The 18,246-nt window shown below is 31.6% G+C and overlaps 1 protein-coding gene across 1 annotated transcript; it reads left to right on the top strand.

Annotated features, from left to right (window-relative positions):
- Positions 1–454: 454 nt before the first annotated feature.
- LOC149907695 (monocarboxylate transporter 12-B-like) lies at positions 455–7,859 on the top strand. Its single transcript, XM_090102740.1, has 8 exons — positions 455–623; positions 1,676–1,802; positions 2,410–2,680; positions 2,851–3,053; positions 3,360–3,615; positions 6,403–6,569; positions 6,732–6,897; positions 7,238–7,859. The coding sequence occupies exons 2-8, from the start codon at positions 1,692–1,694 to the stop codon at positions 7,585–7,587; spliced, it is 1,524 nt and encodes a 507-aa protein (XP_089958866.1). The 5' UTR covers positions 455–623; positions 1,676–1,691; the 3' UTR covers positions 7,588–7,859.
- Positions 7,860–18,246: the final 10,387 nt, after the last annotated feature.

Genomic DNA, 18,246 nt, shown 5'->3' on the forward strand with positions numbered 1-18,246 from the left:
ATAGTTTTTAATGTGGGTAATTAAAAACTATGATTTATGTAGTTCATAATATGTACTAAAAGGGAAACAACACTCTAATATTTTTCATTCATCAGTATTTAAACGCCTGATACTCTTTTTTAATCGGTTTCATCGTTGATAGGTCGCGATTACTACTTATACTTTTAGACCATAATAAAGATTAACATAAACATAAACAATACACAGCTTTCAGATATTGGTCGAAAATGTATAATTGTAAAACATTTATTTTAGGACGAATATCCCCACAATAAATGTATTTGGAAGGCTTTGATAACGTGAGACAAACCAGCAGATGTCACACAAAAACGTTTCACATTTCCTTGATCAAATCTACCTATGTATTTAATTGGATTTTCCGATAGCGTCGCACTTTATCCCAGTGTCTGTAAAGATTACTGTAATAGCTCGGGTGCCAAATTCGTCTTATAATGTGACTAGCATTGATAAATCGCAAATAATGATGAAATATCTCACTAACAAGCGTAGTTTCACGTTGGACGGATGTATGGCATAAAATTACTGAATTTTAAAGTGTGAACATGTGTTTTGTTAACTGATTTTGTGGGTTATGAATGTGATTTGTAAATAGTTTCAAATAGGTAAGGAATGAATTAGTTGTGTGATTTTGTACATTCATTAGAGTTGAGATGAGTATCATTATATTATCATTAATGAAGGTCGGTGGAATACGTTATACGTATGCATTACATGATAGATACTTTAGTTGTATAAGACATTTATAAAATAATTTACTTGAATATCTGCCGCTTTAAAAGTATAAAAATTCGTTTCGTGATATGGAATGTAACTCTGTCTTGTAATTTGTTACCATTATGACATCCGATTCATTGATCGAAATGAAAAATTATTTTATTACTATGTCAAAGATTCATTGATCTAAATGAAAAATCATTAGAAGTGAGTTTCGAGGACGTATATGTCTATGTGTATATTGAATAATTTAAAATTTAAATTACCCATACTACAATTGTTATGCATACAGACATTAAAAAAAAATTCAAACTGTTTCGGTCCATAATATTCCTACAAATAAAATTATTTGATCGTAATAAATACTTAATATAATGGTACTGTTCATTAAAAAGAGATTTTGATGTGGGGACAAATTCGAATAAATCTATGATTTCAAAGTCCACGTTTAATGTTCATACAAAATGTAATATGACCGTCAATTCCACTTATTTTACAGTGTGTTTCATGCTAATCTACTTGACTTTTTAACATCCAATAAACTCTAGATACCATCCAATAAACTAGATAATGAAGTGTAGGTGATTTATTTATAGATACAATACTTATAATCTTTAACAAAACAAGGTTACCCCAACCGTTGATTACTATCAATTATACAAACATCCATCCATCAACTCTATATTTTTTCTTTAAAATTGCAAACTTGAAGAATAGTAATTTAGCCAAAAGAATGACAGAATATGTAAACTGTGTAAATCGAAACGTACCTAATCTAATTACTTACGTGTCTCACAAATTGTTTATATCAAGTTCAAGGCTGACTACTAATAACATTCTTTAAACCAGGTTCTATTATACAATGTAGAATAACAATAGCATTTTTTATTAAATTATGTTTGTATTTTGACTTAATAATAAAGATTTTTTATATTTTTAGATGATAATTAAAGAAAATGTCGGAGAAACAAGTTCTAGTTTTGCCAAGAACTGTGAAAAGGATAAAATTGGTCCCACCTGATGGAGACTGGGGATGGGTAATTTTAATAGGAACAGGAGTTTCCAATGTAAGTTACAAATATTATATTTATCTTTTAAAAACCAGGCTTATTTCATGGTGTTATCAAGGTACTTATATTATGTATATCATCAGTAACAGCGGTCACAAGTTTTTTTTTTCATAAGTTTACAGTGTTGGTTAGCATGTTAGATATAATTATATAAATTGTATTGCACAAGTAACTTAAATTGACTGTAATATTAATCATAATATGTGCAATACGATGTACATCAGTACATCACCAAATAAACTTTTTTTTGTTGAGAAATGTTTAGCTATAAGAAAACTTTAATTATTAGGAATGTTCACAGAATGCCTGTAATAATATAATTGGATTTATTACCACTCAGTCTTAATTTAAACGGCAAGTTAGATACCTTTTAACATCGTAATTAATAAAATGTAAAGACTAAGGAATTTTATTAAGGTATAATATTAGAAACATATTTTGGTTAAGAAATATAATGTAATTTGCTTTCTGAAAGCTAATTATAAAATATGTTGTATTATTCATAATTAATGACTGCATACATCTCATTTATTTAACTTTAATTTAATTGTATAAAATATGGTATCCATCAGGTTTAATAACATGACTCCTAATTCTATTTTAGGTATTCAATCAGTCTATGTTGTCCCTCTTCAGCTTGCTATACGGAGATGCTCTGGAAGCAATGGGACACAAGACGCAAGGAGCGTCCATAGTTCTCAGTGCTATGCTTTTTGTATGCAATTTTAGTGGCCCGATCGCCGGTGCTCTAGTTAAACTGACGTCAGCCAGATTTGTATCTGTGGCAGGAGCATTTTTATCCAGTTTGGGAATTTTTGTTAGCGGTTTTTCTACTAATATCGTTCACCTGATAATAAGCTATGGTGTTCTAATAGGTAAGCTTGTAGCAATTATATTTTTGTTTAATTAAATACGTATTGTATAACATCCCTGTTCTCCATGGTTTTAGAAGCAAAATCTTACAGCTAAATGAAATCATTTTTGTACATAATAATATTATGTAGAGTCAGGAATCAACGGATTACATTTTAGATTTTCGTTATAGGTATCGGATTAGGTTTCATTCAAAATGCATCGTTTGTGGCCATTAATAGTTACTTCAAAGTGAAAAAGAGTATTGCTGTGGGAATAGCAATGGCGGGCACCGGCATTGGGCAGACAGTAATGCCACATGTGGTGCGATATCTCTTGGATAATTATGGATTTTTAGGAGCATGCTTACTGCTTTCCGCTCTCAGTTTACATGGGGTAAATATTCTACAAAATATATAAATTACGTTCATATAATGTTTTTATTAACCACATCAAAGCTGTATTTTGTATAAAAATAACTCGTTACCTTTTAACCTCAATAAAATTGGCCAATATTTGATAGCACTTCAGTATAATTGGTGATGTAATCGAACTCTTTAAAGTGAAATAATACGTTTAAACACATGAGATTGATGAATAATTAATATACCTAGAAAACAATGCAGTGTTTTACTTTAAAAAGGAGACTTTAGATTTTCCCAGTTTACAAATGTTACAAATAAAATACGGTCTGTATTTCAGATAGCTGGAACGCTGCTCATACAGCCCGTTGAATGGCACATGAAGAGAGTGGAAGAGGAGGTCGTAATTGACGAAAAAAAGTCGTTACTAGAAAATAATTGCAATACTAATGATGAAGTCTACAAAAGAACTAGACGAGCGACAATCCCGTCAGTTTTACAAGAGAATGGAAAGCAAAAAGTTGACTCGCATAAATTATTATCTCAAAGTTTTACACAATTGCAGCAAAATGACAAATCAAATGTTCCCACGAATGGTACGTTACTTTTTATTAGAAATGAATATTACTAGCAACTATATTATATCTACATAGACATAATATCTAATAAATTTTAATGGTAAAATTCACCGGAAGGAAGTTAGCGCGGAAAGTTTATTTTTTTTAATTATTAATATCTCAAAAAATTGCTCCTTAAATGCTCCATCAGAATCTGTAATTGCTCCACTTCTATAATTATTAGTTTATTTATAATTAATTTTTAAAAAAATCCAAAACTGAAAACTTGATTTCCCTATAGAATGAAAAATATTCACTTTTCATAAAAAATTTTTTTGCAAAAAAATTGCTCCCGATTTGCTCTATCAATTACAAAAAAAATTATTTAATTTCGATAATTTTTACAATAGTTGACTGAAAAACTATGTTTACATAGTAAACTACTGCGCTGTGACGTCATCAATTATTGCTGTTGCGACGCATAAGGGCCATATTTACATGTATCAGCACTGCAGCGATATCTGTAGACCTTAATGTTTATGTTTTCTTATTTATATTATTTACTAGATTTCTGCCCGCCGCTTCGCCCGCGTTTTCAAAGGAAAACCCGCATAGTTCCCTTAAACGATAGCAACTTGACACCGAAAGATGAAACAAGCGACTGAAACACAAATTAATTAAAAATTACTTGAAGTTTTATTAATACGAATAAACGTAATATGCGAGTTTAGGGATGGGTAGGGAAATGTTTATAAACATACCTATGATAAGAATGATTTTAAATACATAATAATATCTGTTTCTTTCAACTTTTGCTAGATGAAACTCAATAATTAATTTATGTAATAAGTAAAATTTTTATGTAAAACCTATTGTCAAAAATAATTCTTTATATAATTATAAAGAATTATTAATTATACTCTAGTGAAAAATTTTCAGGTGATTATATAAAAGTAGGGCTCAATTTTTTTCGCGAACCCTACTTCTAAATAATTACCACTCTTCAATAATTTAAAACTCCTTGACTGAATCCCTTCACACCCTGAAATAAAAAGTGCATATTAATTTTTCTTATAGTAAACAGAAATTCAAATTCAATTATTAATACCAATTCAATACTTTGATGATGATTGACAGTAGAAATATTTATTAATTGTTCATTATTATTGAATAAAATAGTACTTACACTTGTTATTCAATTGTTGACTCAATCACTATCCATACTAATATTATAAATGCGAAAGTTACTCTGTCTGTCTGTCTGTTACTCAATCACGCCTAAACTACTGAACCAATTTTCATGAAATTTGGTATGGAGATATTTTGATACCCGAGAAAGGACAAAGGCTATCTCGAGAAAACGACGCAATCCCGGAAATCCCACGGGAACGGGAACTATGAGGGCTTTTCTTTGACTGCGCGGGCGAAGCCGCGGGCGGAAATCTAGTATAAATAATATAAATAAGAAAACATAAACATTAAGGTCTTAATAGATATCGCTGCAGTGCTGATACGTGTAAATACCTATGACCCTTATGCGTCGCAACGACAATAATTGATGACGTCACAGCGCAGTAGTTTACTATGCAAACATAGTTTTTCAGTTAATTATTGTAAAAATTATCAAAATTAAATAGTTTTTTTTGTAATTGATAGAGCAAATCGGGAGCAATTTTTTTGCAAAAAAATTTTCTATGAAAAGTGAATATTTTTCATTCTATAGGGAAATCAAGTTTTCAGTATTTGGATTTTTTTTTAAATTTATTATAAATAAACTAATAATTATAGAAGTGGAGCAATTACTGATTCTGATGGAGCATTTAAGGAGCAATTTTTTGAGATATTAATAATTAAAAAAAATAAACTTTCCGCGCTAACTTCCTTCCGGTGTAAAATTCGTGGGTATTTTTAAGAGGACCCATAATAATGAAAGCTTAAATTAAAGAACCTCTAGTTAAGGTTTTTTTGTATTATTATAATAATTTATCGTTCTGTCATTATAGTTCGAGTTATTTACTACTAGCGACCCGCCCCGGCTTCGCACGGGTGCAATGCTGATACTAAATACACTACAGAAAAACTGTGAACGTTGTATATAAAAATTAAAAACATAGCGGCCCGCTCCGGCTTCGCACGGGCACAGAATACATAATAATAGTAGCTAAACGCTTGGCACGGGTATAAAATAGATAGCCGGGCGGCCGGCCGGTACCGCCGCAAACGCTACGTCCCGCAATTTTTAAATCTGTAATATCTTCGAAAATATTCACTTAAATCATACGATGTAAAGGGCCATATAGATCTATATTAAATGAACAATGTATTCAAGGTATTTAATTGGTTAAGGATTAATGCTGTATTGGTTAAAATCGCTTCGAAAATTAGCCATTATTTGTCGTAAAAAGTAAATGACAAAAAAAAGTTATTGTGGGTTATCCATAAGAGATAGACATATACCATCGCGGACTTTTCTGTCGACCTTTTCAATGTGTATAATACTTAGTACATTATTTTGATAAAACTCGTAGGGTTCAGCCTGCGTTTGCAATGTAAGCGGAAAAAATGTAATTTTTTACGACATCACATTAGAAACCTCAAAAATAACAGTACTTCTCCACTATTTAATGGATGTTATTATACATATAAACCTTCCTCTTGAATCACTCTATCTATTAAAAAAAACCGCATCAAAATCCGTTGCGTAGTTTCAAAGATTTAAGCGTACAAAGGGACATAGGGACATAGGGACAGGGAGAGCGACTTTGTTTTATACTATGTAGTGATGATACAATCCAATTTACATGTACGTAACTATCCCTTTTTCAGAACCTATAACAAATGGAAACAGAATTATGAGTATGCTAAAAAATGTATACGATTTGCTCGATATCTCATTATTATCAAGTCCTAGATTTTTAAATGTTATTATTGGCACATCTTTAACCTTTGTTTCTATACAAAACTTTAGCATGTTGTATCCACTTTTCCTACAGGTATGTAATACTCTATTATATTATATATATTAGGTATTATATAATATATATAATCCCTATTCAATTGTTATATTTTATGAATGATGATGTGCTAAAAAATGAAATACTGAATGATTAAAAATAGGATGAAAATGATGATGTTTTAAATCATTCTTGTTATAGAGAGCTGCGAATATGGATAAGCAAGAAACCGCCAATTGCATGTCAGCTGTGGCCATCGCTGATATAATTGGAAGACTGGCCTTGCCGCAGGCGCAAGCGAAATTCAATGTTTCTGTTAAAATGACTGTGATATTGTCCAGTGTCTGCTGTCTTGTAGTACGACAAAGTAAGTATTTTAAGGAAAAATACCGAAATAAGAAATGTCATAGGTCCTGTAAATAAATTAGACACAATTTTGGTAAATACATAATAAGATAATAAGTAGGGAGAGTCACAATTAATATCCTACTGTCAAGATTTACTTTCTACTATGATAATATTTAGAAGTTAGAAATTAAAGCGTTAGAAAAACATGAATAAATCGTGGTCTTCTTGACCAGTAACCGTGACCAGACAATATCAAATGTAATAGACCTTATTTCTTGACAATTATATCAATTGTTTAGTGTTATTCATTTAAATTGCATAAAAATGAGCTTGTTATCTTATTGGTGATTATTTTACAGTTCTAGCATACCAAACGGACATGTACGTGTTACTAGTTCTATCACTATTCTATGGAATTGGAAGGAGTATGGTAATCGTATCTAGAAATATTGCAATTGCTGAAGAATGTAGGATGGACCAAGTGGCCTCTGCTGTAGGTCTAGGAATGTTAAGCATGGGTTTAATTGTACCTCCAGCAGGCTATTTCTTAGGCTGGATAAGAGACTATACAGGAAGCTATATCGTTTGTATAACTGCGCAAAATGCCTTACTTGTTCTATTTCTGGTTATGTGGATACCGGATATGTTATATCAATACTATAAAGAAAAGAAACAGAAAAATAGAACAGATGAAACACAATTGACGTAAGAGAGGGAAGAGTTCACACAAACTGTGATCATTCAGACCAAATAATAAGACTAGTGAAGATTATAGTTATTTATGTAGTTTTTCATATTAGGGAATGTTATAATAGAAGCTACTTGTTGTGTTGTTCCAAATGTCGCGTACCTACAGTGCTAAGCATTTAAAAATCAGAGACTGATATTATGATTTATGTGTGAAGAGTAGTAGGTACAATATGAGCTGATTGACTAAGTCTTAATATGTCTATTGTCTACTAAATAAATTATTGAAATTAATTTGTATGAAGTTATTTAAAAACCCTCACACAGTTAAGTAAATTATGTTATAACCAAAACTCTGAAAACATTCATTATTATTTTTATATATACAAATTTTCATTAATCTAGGAAAACAGCATCTAATTGCATAAAATTGTAAGTATGCAAAGCCTTATATATTTCGTATACAGCCCTATAAAATGAGAGTAGTATGTCACAGTTTACAAAAGTTAAACCAACCGATCAGTTCGGAAATCTCATGTATAATTCAGCAAGAGACGCTGCGAGTAGCGCGCCTGACCGTCGGTCGGCGCCGCGCCGCTCACCTGCATACGGATGGAAGCGCTTTACCATAAACATTACATAAATGACAAAATATTTTTCTAATATGAAGTGTCATGAGGGAAGTTAGTGCATGCTGCATGTGGACACTGTTACAAAATGGTTATTGTGAATAAATATCTTTTTCAATTTTGAATTAATTGTAGGTGGATCGAAAATTTTGAAATAATATATACATCACATAATAAGATAATCTTTAATACTTTCAAATCAGTCGATGGTAACATAAATGATTGTGTGATATTGAATTATGAAGAACCGCATCACTTGGTTGCACAATGCAAATAAAGTCCGCTTTTTATAAAAATCTATGTCACAGATTACTAATTAGTTGTTAAATGTAAATGCGTATATCTATAGTCACTACGCTAAAAAGATTATTTATTATTATACTGTATTTTAGATATATTCTATTGATATAGGTTGCTATTTAAATGAAGCCTGTTACCCATCATTCGTAGGTAAATAAGTTTAACTTGTCTAGAAATCATAATCATTTTAAAATTACGCTAAGAATAACACTGAAATTCTGCAACTGTTTTTGAAATTAATTTACCTAAATACTACTTTCCTTTTAATATATATTTGAAATTCCATCCTGTTGTACTTCCTGTAAAGATATTAATAAATGTATGTTCGTACATTTTGATTAATCAGTAGTTAATAATGGTGATGAGTGTAATTACAATTAAACTCAAATATAAACAATTCCGTTGAACTACGAAAGTATTGGCAATAATATAACGCAATTAATTTGTATACAAAATTTGCAATATTATAATATTTATTATAATCGTTTATTTTACTTCACAACAATTTTTATAAGTAGGTAGATAAATAATTTATACCTAACTGCTAACATAACAATAACAACAAATCAGTAGAGCAAAACATTTTTTTAATATTCTACCTAGTGCACACTAAAAGTTTTGCGTTTCTGGCCACCCATATGTTTGAATTTCGAATGTTATATTTTTTAAACGTTATATGAAGTCTCATTAGTTGAGTAAAAAAAATTTGGCGGGTAGCGCTTGTCAATTTTTTTTTATCTCAAGTTGAAGTTCGTTGTCCGTAGCAAAAACGGAACTAACACGAAACAATTTTAGGGCGATGATTTTTGATGATTTTAAAAGTTCGCTTTCTCCGAAAGTTTGCACTGCTCGCCTTCAAAATACTTTTGGGAGGGAAGCACCTCATTTGAGCACTGTAAGGCATTGATATGCTGAATTTCATCGCGGCCGTGTTTCTCTCCATGATGAAATTCGTGAAGGTCGACCTTCAACTGCGATCACGGAGGAAAATATGGCTACCGTCAGACGACTAATTTATGAAAATTGCCATATCACTTATTAGGAGATTCGAGGACATTTGGGGATTAGTATGAGCCAAATTCAGAAAATTTTACATGAACATTTCAAAGTTAGGAAGCTTGGTTGCCGGTGAATTGCTCCAAAACTCACTCCAGAACAAAAACGACCTCGAGTAGATTGGTGTTAAGAAATGCTATTAAAGTTAACAATTACGGACATTCTAATGCCGAGTATAATATCGTGACAGGATATGAAATATTAATATATGGTTATATTCCAGAAATAAAAAACCACTATTCTTTGTGGGTGTTTGAAAGTGACAGCAAACCAACCAAATTGAGGCAGGCGAGAAGGGTCCGCAAACAAATGATTGCATTATTTTTCTCTAAGACGAATCTTGTCTGCACTATCCCACTTGAGTAACAAAAGACTGTTAATGCTGAGTGGTACACCACTATTTGTTTGCCCAATGTCTTAGAAAAAATAAGGGAAAAGCGACCTAGAAGTCGCATCTTGTTGCACCATGGCAGTGCTTCGGCGCACACCGCGAACAAAACAAAGTCATTTTTGGCTTCTGAAAACATAGAGCACGTGACTCATGCCGCACGCAGTCCTAACCTAGCACTTTACGATTTCTTCCTTTTCCTAAAAATCTATGATTCAATGAGTGGTTCGACATTTACGTGACCAGAAGAGACCGTGATTGCTTTCAAACAGCACGCAGAAAACATACCCTCGGACCAATGGACCTCATGTTTCCAGAAATGGTTTGAACGGATGAAAAAGTGTTTTAAATGTAACGGAGAATACTGTAAAAAGTAGTAAATATAATATTAGACAAATAAATTGTTTTATTTATTAGTTACGCAAAACTTTCAGTGTGGCCCACGGGGGCCATAATACATGAAAAAATTAATGACGCCATATAATTAGACCTCATTAACACAAGCCTTACCTCTAAACATTTTTAAATGTCTCTACATAACGGCATTGGATTTTTTTTAAATTAAAATTACGGTTTTCAAGAAAAACTTAAATTTTGAACTTTGGCAACCTAGTACCTTTTTTAGTATACGTATTCAATATTAGGAAAAAATGCTAAAAACGTTAATGCTCTATGTATTAAAATATATTTTCATGTCATTATGATACACAATATTCATCGTCTCTAGCTCTAACTTATTTTTAACAAGAAACAGGAATTGGTGTTAATTGAAACAAAGTTGCGATTTCAACACGTTTTCAGTGATTTAGAAATGAATTCGTGTCGAACGGGCCGTGGGCCATGCGGGGTATTTAGAGAAGGCCGGGCACATTTCACAGTAACACATAGCGCCGCAGAGCGCTTAGCACGGAATTCGATTCAACTAATACTGCCTAATCCTGACCGGTGCACACAAATAGCATGGTGTGCATTCTGAAAGGCCTTGCGCAATTGCAGCCGGTGATTGATGATAATCCTCGGCCCATCTGTATGAGCCGAGCCCCAACAATGCTCGTGCGTTGCTTTCCACTCGCCACTCGCCGCTCTCCGGGACGCTCCTTGTTTTGCAGTTGTCTCAATCAATTCATGTTATGATCATCGATGTTATTTATTGTCTACCCGTGACCCACCTTTTTATTCCCTATCCTTTGTTTTATTGGGGGTTGATGGTGTATTTTTATACTTTTTTAAAACTCTCTATCACACAATTTTTTACACAAGTCATCCGTTTACGTGTTCCGCAAGTGACCATCACATTCATTTGTGTTTCATCATTCATTAACATCACCGAACGAATGGCATCGACGAATCATATTAGTTTATTTAAATAAAAAACACCTCCGGGTGCTATGTGAAAACGTGAATGTCACTTTAAAGCAGTAATGGAATATTCGTGCTCGCTAGGTTGACGGTTTGCGGCGTTGCTAATACATACTTTAAATTTGCACCCGTACCGGTTACACTCGCGAGCGAATAGAACTTTCGCGAAGTTTTAAAGGGATTTAAATGAATCTCATTTCAAGAAATACATGAGCCTGTCATTGGTAACGTTCAAATACATAATTCAAAGCAGCTGTTTTATGAGATTGATCTTCTAAGACTTTGATGTTCTTCCTAATAGAAGAATATGTTAGCACATACATAGTTTAAATTGAGTTTTGAATATCTGATACTTCTTTAGTTTTCTTATACACGCATATATAAGATCTACATAATAATATGTAATTAATCTCTACTTATGGATTTAAATTCCCAAATATATTTATATATAGGCGCTAATATATCTAAAAGGCGTGTCAAATTCAGAACAAAATATTTTTTAAAACATTTCCCTATACCTAAAAACCAAATAAAGTGAGAGCGGATCGTTTGTTTTATAATAAACAAGAAAATAAACATTTAATTAGGGCTAGCAGGTAAAAGAAAGACCTATCTAAACGAAACGAAACTTCGGAGACTTGTTTCACTTTATATAATTCTTCTTTCTTCTTTTAATGACTTGTTGTGATAGGAGTTTTACTTTTATCCGCCAAAAGTATGATATATTTTAAGATTTCTTTATATCGGACTTTTAACAGTATTAAGCTATTTTGTGAAAGAAATTATTACGATTACTTTTTGCGAACTTTTCTAGTGTGATTGCTAAGTTACGTTCCAATTAATTACATAATTAAATGAAAGCAGATCTTTGAAACTGTTTATTTAACAACTGAAATTTTAATTTAGCGCATGAATATTATAAATTATAGGTTATGTAATCTAGTACCTAGTAGATTGCGTAGGCATAATGTCTGCTACTTGGAATACTATTGAACTAACATACTATTGAAATAATTTCAATATTATTATCTTATGTTAATATTTTAATTTTCAATAATTAATGTAAGTTTAGGTTATAGAAAAAGTTGTATTTTTCTGTGCAATTTCGTTCTGATACCTGCTCTACTTTACGCTACGCAATGTTTGACGAAATAATTCAAAACTCAAAACTCAAACATTTATTTATTCAATTAGACTTCTTCGAGAAGCACTTTTGAAACGTCAAGATACATATTTTTAAAATTTACCCCCGATTCGGAAAGCAGTATCTATGGAGAAGAATCGGCAAGAAACTCCATAGTTGCTCTTTTAAATCATTTCAGTATGGTCCGGGAGCCAGCAGCAGATTTTATGACCAAGTTCCTCTCAAGCGGTAATTAGTAAAATGCATCAAAGTATAGTATTATGAAGCCTCGTGAACGTCAGCTGGAGCTCGGTTGGGGGGAAGAGCGGTTGTAGCCTGCCGTATCAGCTGACGGTTTTTCCACCAAGGTACAGCCAGCTGACATATATATTTATCCACAGTTACATATAAGCTATCATCAGGTAAATTTTTGTTTGAGAGGAAATAACGGAAAATAAATTTTTCTTTAAATTTAACTTTCATGTTCAAGACACCAGCTGACGTATAATACACCATGTTGTAACCAGCTGACTATTTTTTTTCGTTGAGATATTGGGTTAGCTACAATTTGACAAATTTTTAGCTGAGAGGAAATGAATGAATGAATGTATTTTTTTTCCTATGTGCGTGGGAGGCTACAACCGCTCACCCCCCCAACCGAGCGCCAGCTGACGTTCACGAGGCTTTATAATACTATACTCTCATGCGTCTGACGAATTATCTCTTGAGAGGAAATAGTTAACCAAATTTGCACCTGGCTCCCTAACCAGTATTACAATTTTAATTTTACAAAATATGTAAGTAACTGTACGTATATATTATCATAATATGGCAAAGTATCGTAATAATGAATAAAGTAAAACATTTTAGTATTAAATATAAATACAAAATTATTTTTAATTCTACACTGTTTGTTAATTACACTACAGGTCAAATTACTCATTATCTTCTAAAATAATTACGAATAAATAAAGCAATTCAACACAGTATTACTTTTAAACTATCTCCTGCATCCGTTAACTATACACAGTATTAAAACGTATTAGAAAAAAAACATGTTTTTATTCATCAATTACAAAATTGATTATCTATAGTTCTACAGATATTTTATGCACATTTACCGCTCGCCGTACAGATACGACGTTGTGAACTCATAAAACCTTATCTCTGTCCTCTTATGACGTGTTTACTATCGCTTGCTTATAACTTCATACTTATTCTCTGACCGAGCTGAATTGGAGATTTTTAAAATTTAAAATTTGCTTATTAATCACAATATGTAAGTATAAAAAACCGCTGAGAATTTTATGTTGAAATTTTGCATAATTCTTTGTTATAAGTATGTCTAAATTTAATAAGCCATCAGATTAGTAAGAATTTGTATAAAATTATTTTTAAGATCTGAAATGAAACTAAAAAAAAAAGACGGGTTGCACTCCGGGAGTGCCGGCAGAAGTGAAAACTTGATTATTACGTTGAGCATGTTTGATATCCATCCGTTACGCTTTTTCGATCAGGTCACGTGTTCTGACGCGAGTTTAAGATTTTATACCCATTACAGAAAAAGTGCTCAACGCCGCTAAAGAAGTTTTCACTTCAATAAAATGATATTACTATGACCCAAGGTAACTTACAACAAGAATAATTGTTCAAAACACATATTGAACTACTTCTCCATAAAATGTTATGCGATAAAATTGTTTCTGTTTTCTTTTAGCTAGATCGCTGCTTTTTAGGAAGACGGGCAACTTTTCACCAACAAAAGAAGAAAGAAATTTTCATAAATTTCTTCGATAATATATAAATTCTATATATTTCCTACGTACACTTTATAATATAAAAACTGATTTAATTTTCTCTCTCTCTCTCAATAAATAGTGGTCAAACTAATAAAAACAACTGCACCAAAAAGACACTCAAACCACCGTTTCCTGCAAGCAAAGACTTTTAAAACTAGTTAAATGTTACAAATATAACAAACACAAAGAAGTCGTTAAAGCTTTGTGAATTGTGAACTTGTAATACAAACTCACTTGAATATTTCACTTTCAGTTAAACAATCGTTCGGTACACCGTACAGTCAAGTACACTCGCCGTACTAAACGCTCACTCCAGAGGGTCCCGATTGAAGTACCGGCAACAATGACGGTCTTGGCTTTGTAATACTTTATTATGTGCCGGCAAAGATCCCTTGACAAAACTTTATTGGAACATCGAGTAGAAACACTCACATCTATATGAGGCACTAGTTATAATGTAGGTAGTATTATTATATGAGAAACCTTGTGCAAAGAATAATATCCATTGAAGATCGCCACAATGGCATAATATCGCGTGTCCCTTTATTCCGGATTATTGTTCCAACGTATTAGCTACATGATATTTCTAAGTATTGAATATACCTACTAGATCGGTCCTTTCATTCTTCTCGTTAAAATAATAGTAATTTATTAAATCAGCATGAATTAGTATTTACTAAGCTGCATAATTTGCAGCTTTTCAAAGCAATAATACAAATTAATACCAATAGTGTATGAGATGATCTCATGATCCAATATAATTACCTATTAATCTTTTGACGACAGTAAAAATCATCATTTAAACAAATGTTATCTTTGCATTTATTCTATGCACTACAAAAGTGAAATGGCATACCTCTACATAATATTTTACACCATAATGTGCGTAGCCACGTACTTGTTAATTAAAAATTTTACCCTTTGCCAAGTTCATCGGGGGTGTTAGAGTTTAATTACTTTTAATTACTTCAGACTTGAAAAATAATACCTACATGTTACAGGTGTATAATTTGTCATGCCATATTTAAAAATTTCTAGCTGTGATATTTAGAGCTGTAATATTACTATAATATTAGGTATACTTTAACATCAATAATATCAATCGGACAAGTATCTCGAAGCGAAATATTTTCCTGCATTTTTCCCGTAAAACTTATACGTACGACTTAAGTTGATTAATTTATTAAATCCACTTAACTGTAAGATCTTACTGCTTAAAAGAAAGAAAGCATAGTTATTTATACAAAATAATGTCAACACTATTAAATATTAATGTTGAAACAAAATATTACACAAAATCACTAATTGAAACATGCAAAAATAATTTTGAATACAACGCGACATTTCATTTCAACACTGTTTGACAAAACTTGTAAATGTTGTATGCGATAGCGTAAAGCATACAAATTACAATTCAGTGCATATAACATCACTTCGTGTAATAATTTGTTGTGAATGAGCTTTTTAATTTAATACGAATGAATTGATATCCCAATTAGATCTGTGTTTCCTAGTGATTGATTTTACTTCAGTACCTATCAGACATTTGGAAATTAGTAACTACTTTGTGATAATACCTACTTCTTCGGGACAAAAAGACAATAAGTACAACACTTCTAAAGATTTACTAAATACGCATGTATATTGTATACACTATACATGTAAATCACGATTTATTTGTTTAATAACGCCATTTTCTGACATTGATTTCAATTAAGATTTTCAAAGACTCAATACAGCACAGAATTAATTATTAAGACGCATTTTAAACTCGTCCAAAAAGTTTCTTATTCTAAACAGACATTATGCAAAAAACCACAATTACAATTGAACAGCAACACAACATAATATTTATTATGTTACGAGATTCGATGAAATAAAGAAACCAACAAACTTATACCTTCCCCAATAATTTTCTAGATAAACCTTTTCTTAAGTTATCGTGTTCTGAAATTAAATTCATTAAAACAACATAATTACAACGATAATTATCAGTTTTCTGGTTTCGTATTTTGTATAGTCTATCTACCTGACTCAGTAATAAACTTTCCTTGTCATTGAGTTTGCTTGGTAGAGATTGCTGGTAGCGAAAAGGTCACCTTCTCTATAACAGGTAGCTAAATTTTTAAATTGTTTTCAATATGGTATGCTATAAAGATTTATTTTATTATATTTCTCTCTTGCTATTTTTAATCACGTAAAATATAAAATATTCTATATATATATCAAAAGGTATATTTCGATTTATTACAATCATACTATTTTAAATAACGTAAAATATAAAATATTTTATACTAGCGGTCCGCCCCGGCTTCGCCCGTGGTACATATTTCGCAATAAAAGGTAGCCTATGTTATTTCTCAGGGTCTAAAGATTATTTGTGCCAAATTTCATCAAAATCGGTCCAGTAGTTTATGCGTGAAAACCATTCATACATACATACATACATACAAACCTTTCCTTTTTATAATATTAGTATAGATAATATCATTTTACATTGATTCATTACAAGTGTATTGACATCACAGAGTTGTTGCTCCTTCGGCGCCACCATGTCTCGCCTCACGGTGGGGTGTGTAACGATGTAGTCGTAACTTGTATTAATTCATTCATGTGAACAGGAATATGCTCAATTTGATACTTTTCCTTGTAACTTTCTACTTACCTCTGTAGTGGCAATATTGATATGTCTAGACAATTTCATTGCTGTGAACGTTTCGCTCTTTATCTCTTTTTGGATTATGAAGTTTAATTTAGAATAGATAGTAATTATTCTATGGATGTATCAGAATGTAATTAGTATAATTTTTACAGTTAATATTCTCTTCTAATTTACATTATAATTATATCTTTTACAACATTATTTATGTTATTATTGTAATAATAGGAAGTTATTTTTCCTTGTAATTTTCGAAGCTTTAAAATTCCAAACAGAATATTTAACATTGTTTACTTAAAATCTCGTAAACGTTAATCAAACTTGCTACAGAGAAAAACTACACTCACCTTGCGTTCTTAGCTTTAATTCAGTCTCTATTTGCTTTAGACTAGTCTAGTCTAAAACTCTTTCATTCATCATATGCAGTTTTTTCCGTATTTTCCAAGACGAGCCATTCACCTTTTACACAATGCTTGTCGTTCCCAGAGGTGTTTGCGACTTTTTCACATATAAACGATGATAAAGTCAGTTTCTGTGTTTTTATTTTTGCTTCCACGTTCAACTGGTTATTTTTTTAAAGTCGTTTCTATTGTAGTAATGTAGTAGTAGAAGTAGTGTATTTAATACATAAATGAGGTTAATAGTATTATTGAGTCCTTGTACAGTTAGGATACTATTTACGGAATGATTAAGTATCAATAGATATTTTAGATGAAAATTATTTTAAATAGATAATATCTACCTACATCGATAAACACATAATGTTTACAAAAATCTACTTTTGCTTAGATCGGTGTAATTCTGTGTTTCTTAATTCGATGTAAAGTGAATCAGAAAAGATCAATAAAATATGATAGGTACCTATGCACACCGCTTTAACAAGATTGAAGAAACTCATAAAAAGTATACCATTACATAATGCTTAAAAACGTAGCGATGAATTGTTAAAAATGGAGTAAATGGAGTGATATGTACAGTATTTTACAGCGGTAATAACTCATAAGTCAGGCGCGTAATGTGCGTGAAATAGATTCAAGGCGGGCTCCTCTCTTCTAGAAGAATTCCCGACTTCAGGCTGCCGCGAACCGCTGGCTTGGAACGTTAAATTAGCCCGCCCGTGCTGGATCGCGTTGTTTGAGATATTATTTGAAATGATATGAATATCCGCTTTGTCGTATTTCATCCCTTTATTCTATTTACTCACGGTTGACGGCGTCATATTTTGTCGCTTTATCTTGTATTCAATTTCTCGTTTGTATTTCCAATATGTGCTTAGTAATACCTACTAATAAAGTAGGTATTTATTTCATAACAATTGCGTAAAAGAATAAATATTATCAACGTGTGTTCATTCGTTTGAGTTTACCA

This window comes from Colias eurytheme, chromosome 6 (assembly GCF_061535395.1).
Source record: "Colias eurytheme isolate Ceu_HAF_F1 chromosome 6, ilColEury1 Martin Lab GWU primary, whole genome shotgun sequence".
Classification (NCBI taxonomy): domain Eukaryota; kingdom Metazoa; phylum Arthropoda; class Insecta; order Lepidoptera; family Pieridae; genus Colias; species Colias eurytheme.

Coding starts and splice junctions, on each gene's coding strand:
- LOC149907695 (XM_090102740.1), top strand. CDS start 1,692: ATGTCGGAGAAACAAGTTCTAGTTTTGCCAAGAACTGTGAAAAGGATA. Junction 1,803..2,409: donor TAGGAACAGGAGTTTCCAAT/GTAAGTTACAAA, acceptor ATTCTATTTTAG/GTATTCAATCAGTCTATGTT. Junction 3,054..3,359: donor CCGCTCTCAGTTTACATGGG/GTAAATATTCTA, acceptor TCTGTATTTCAG/ATAGCTGGAACGCTGCTCAT.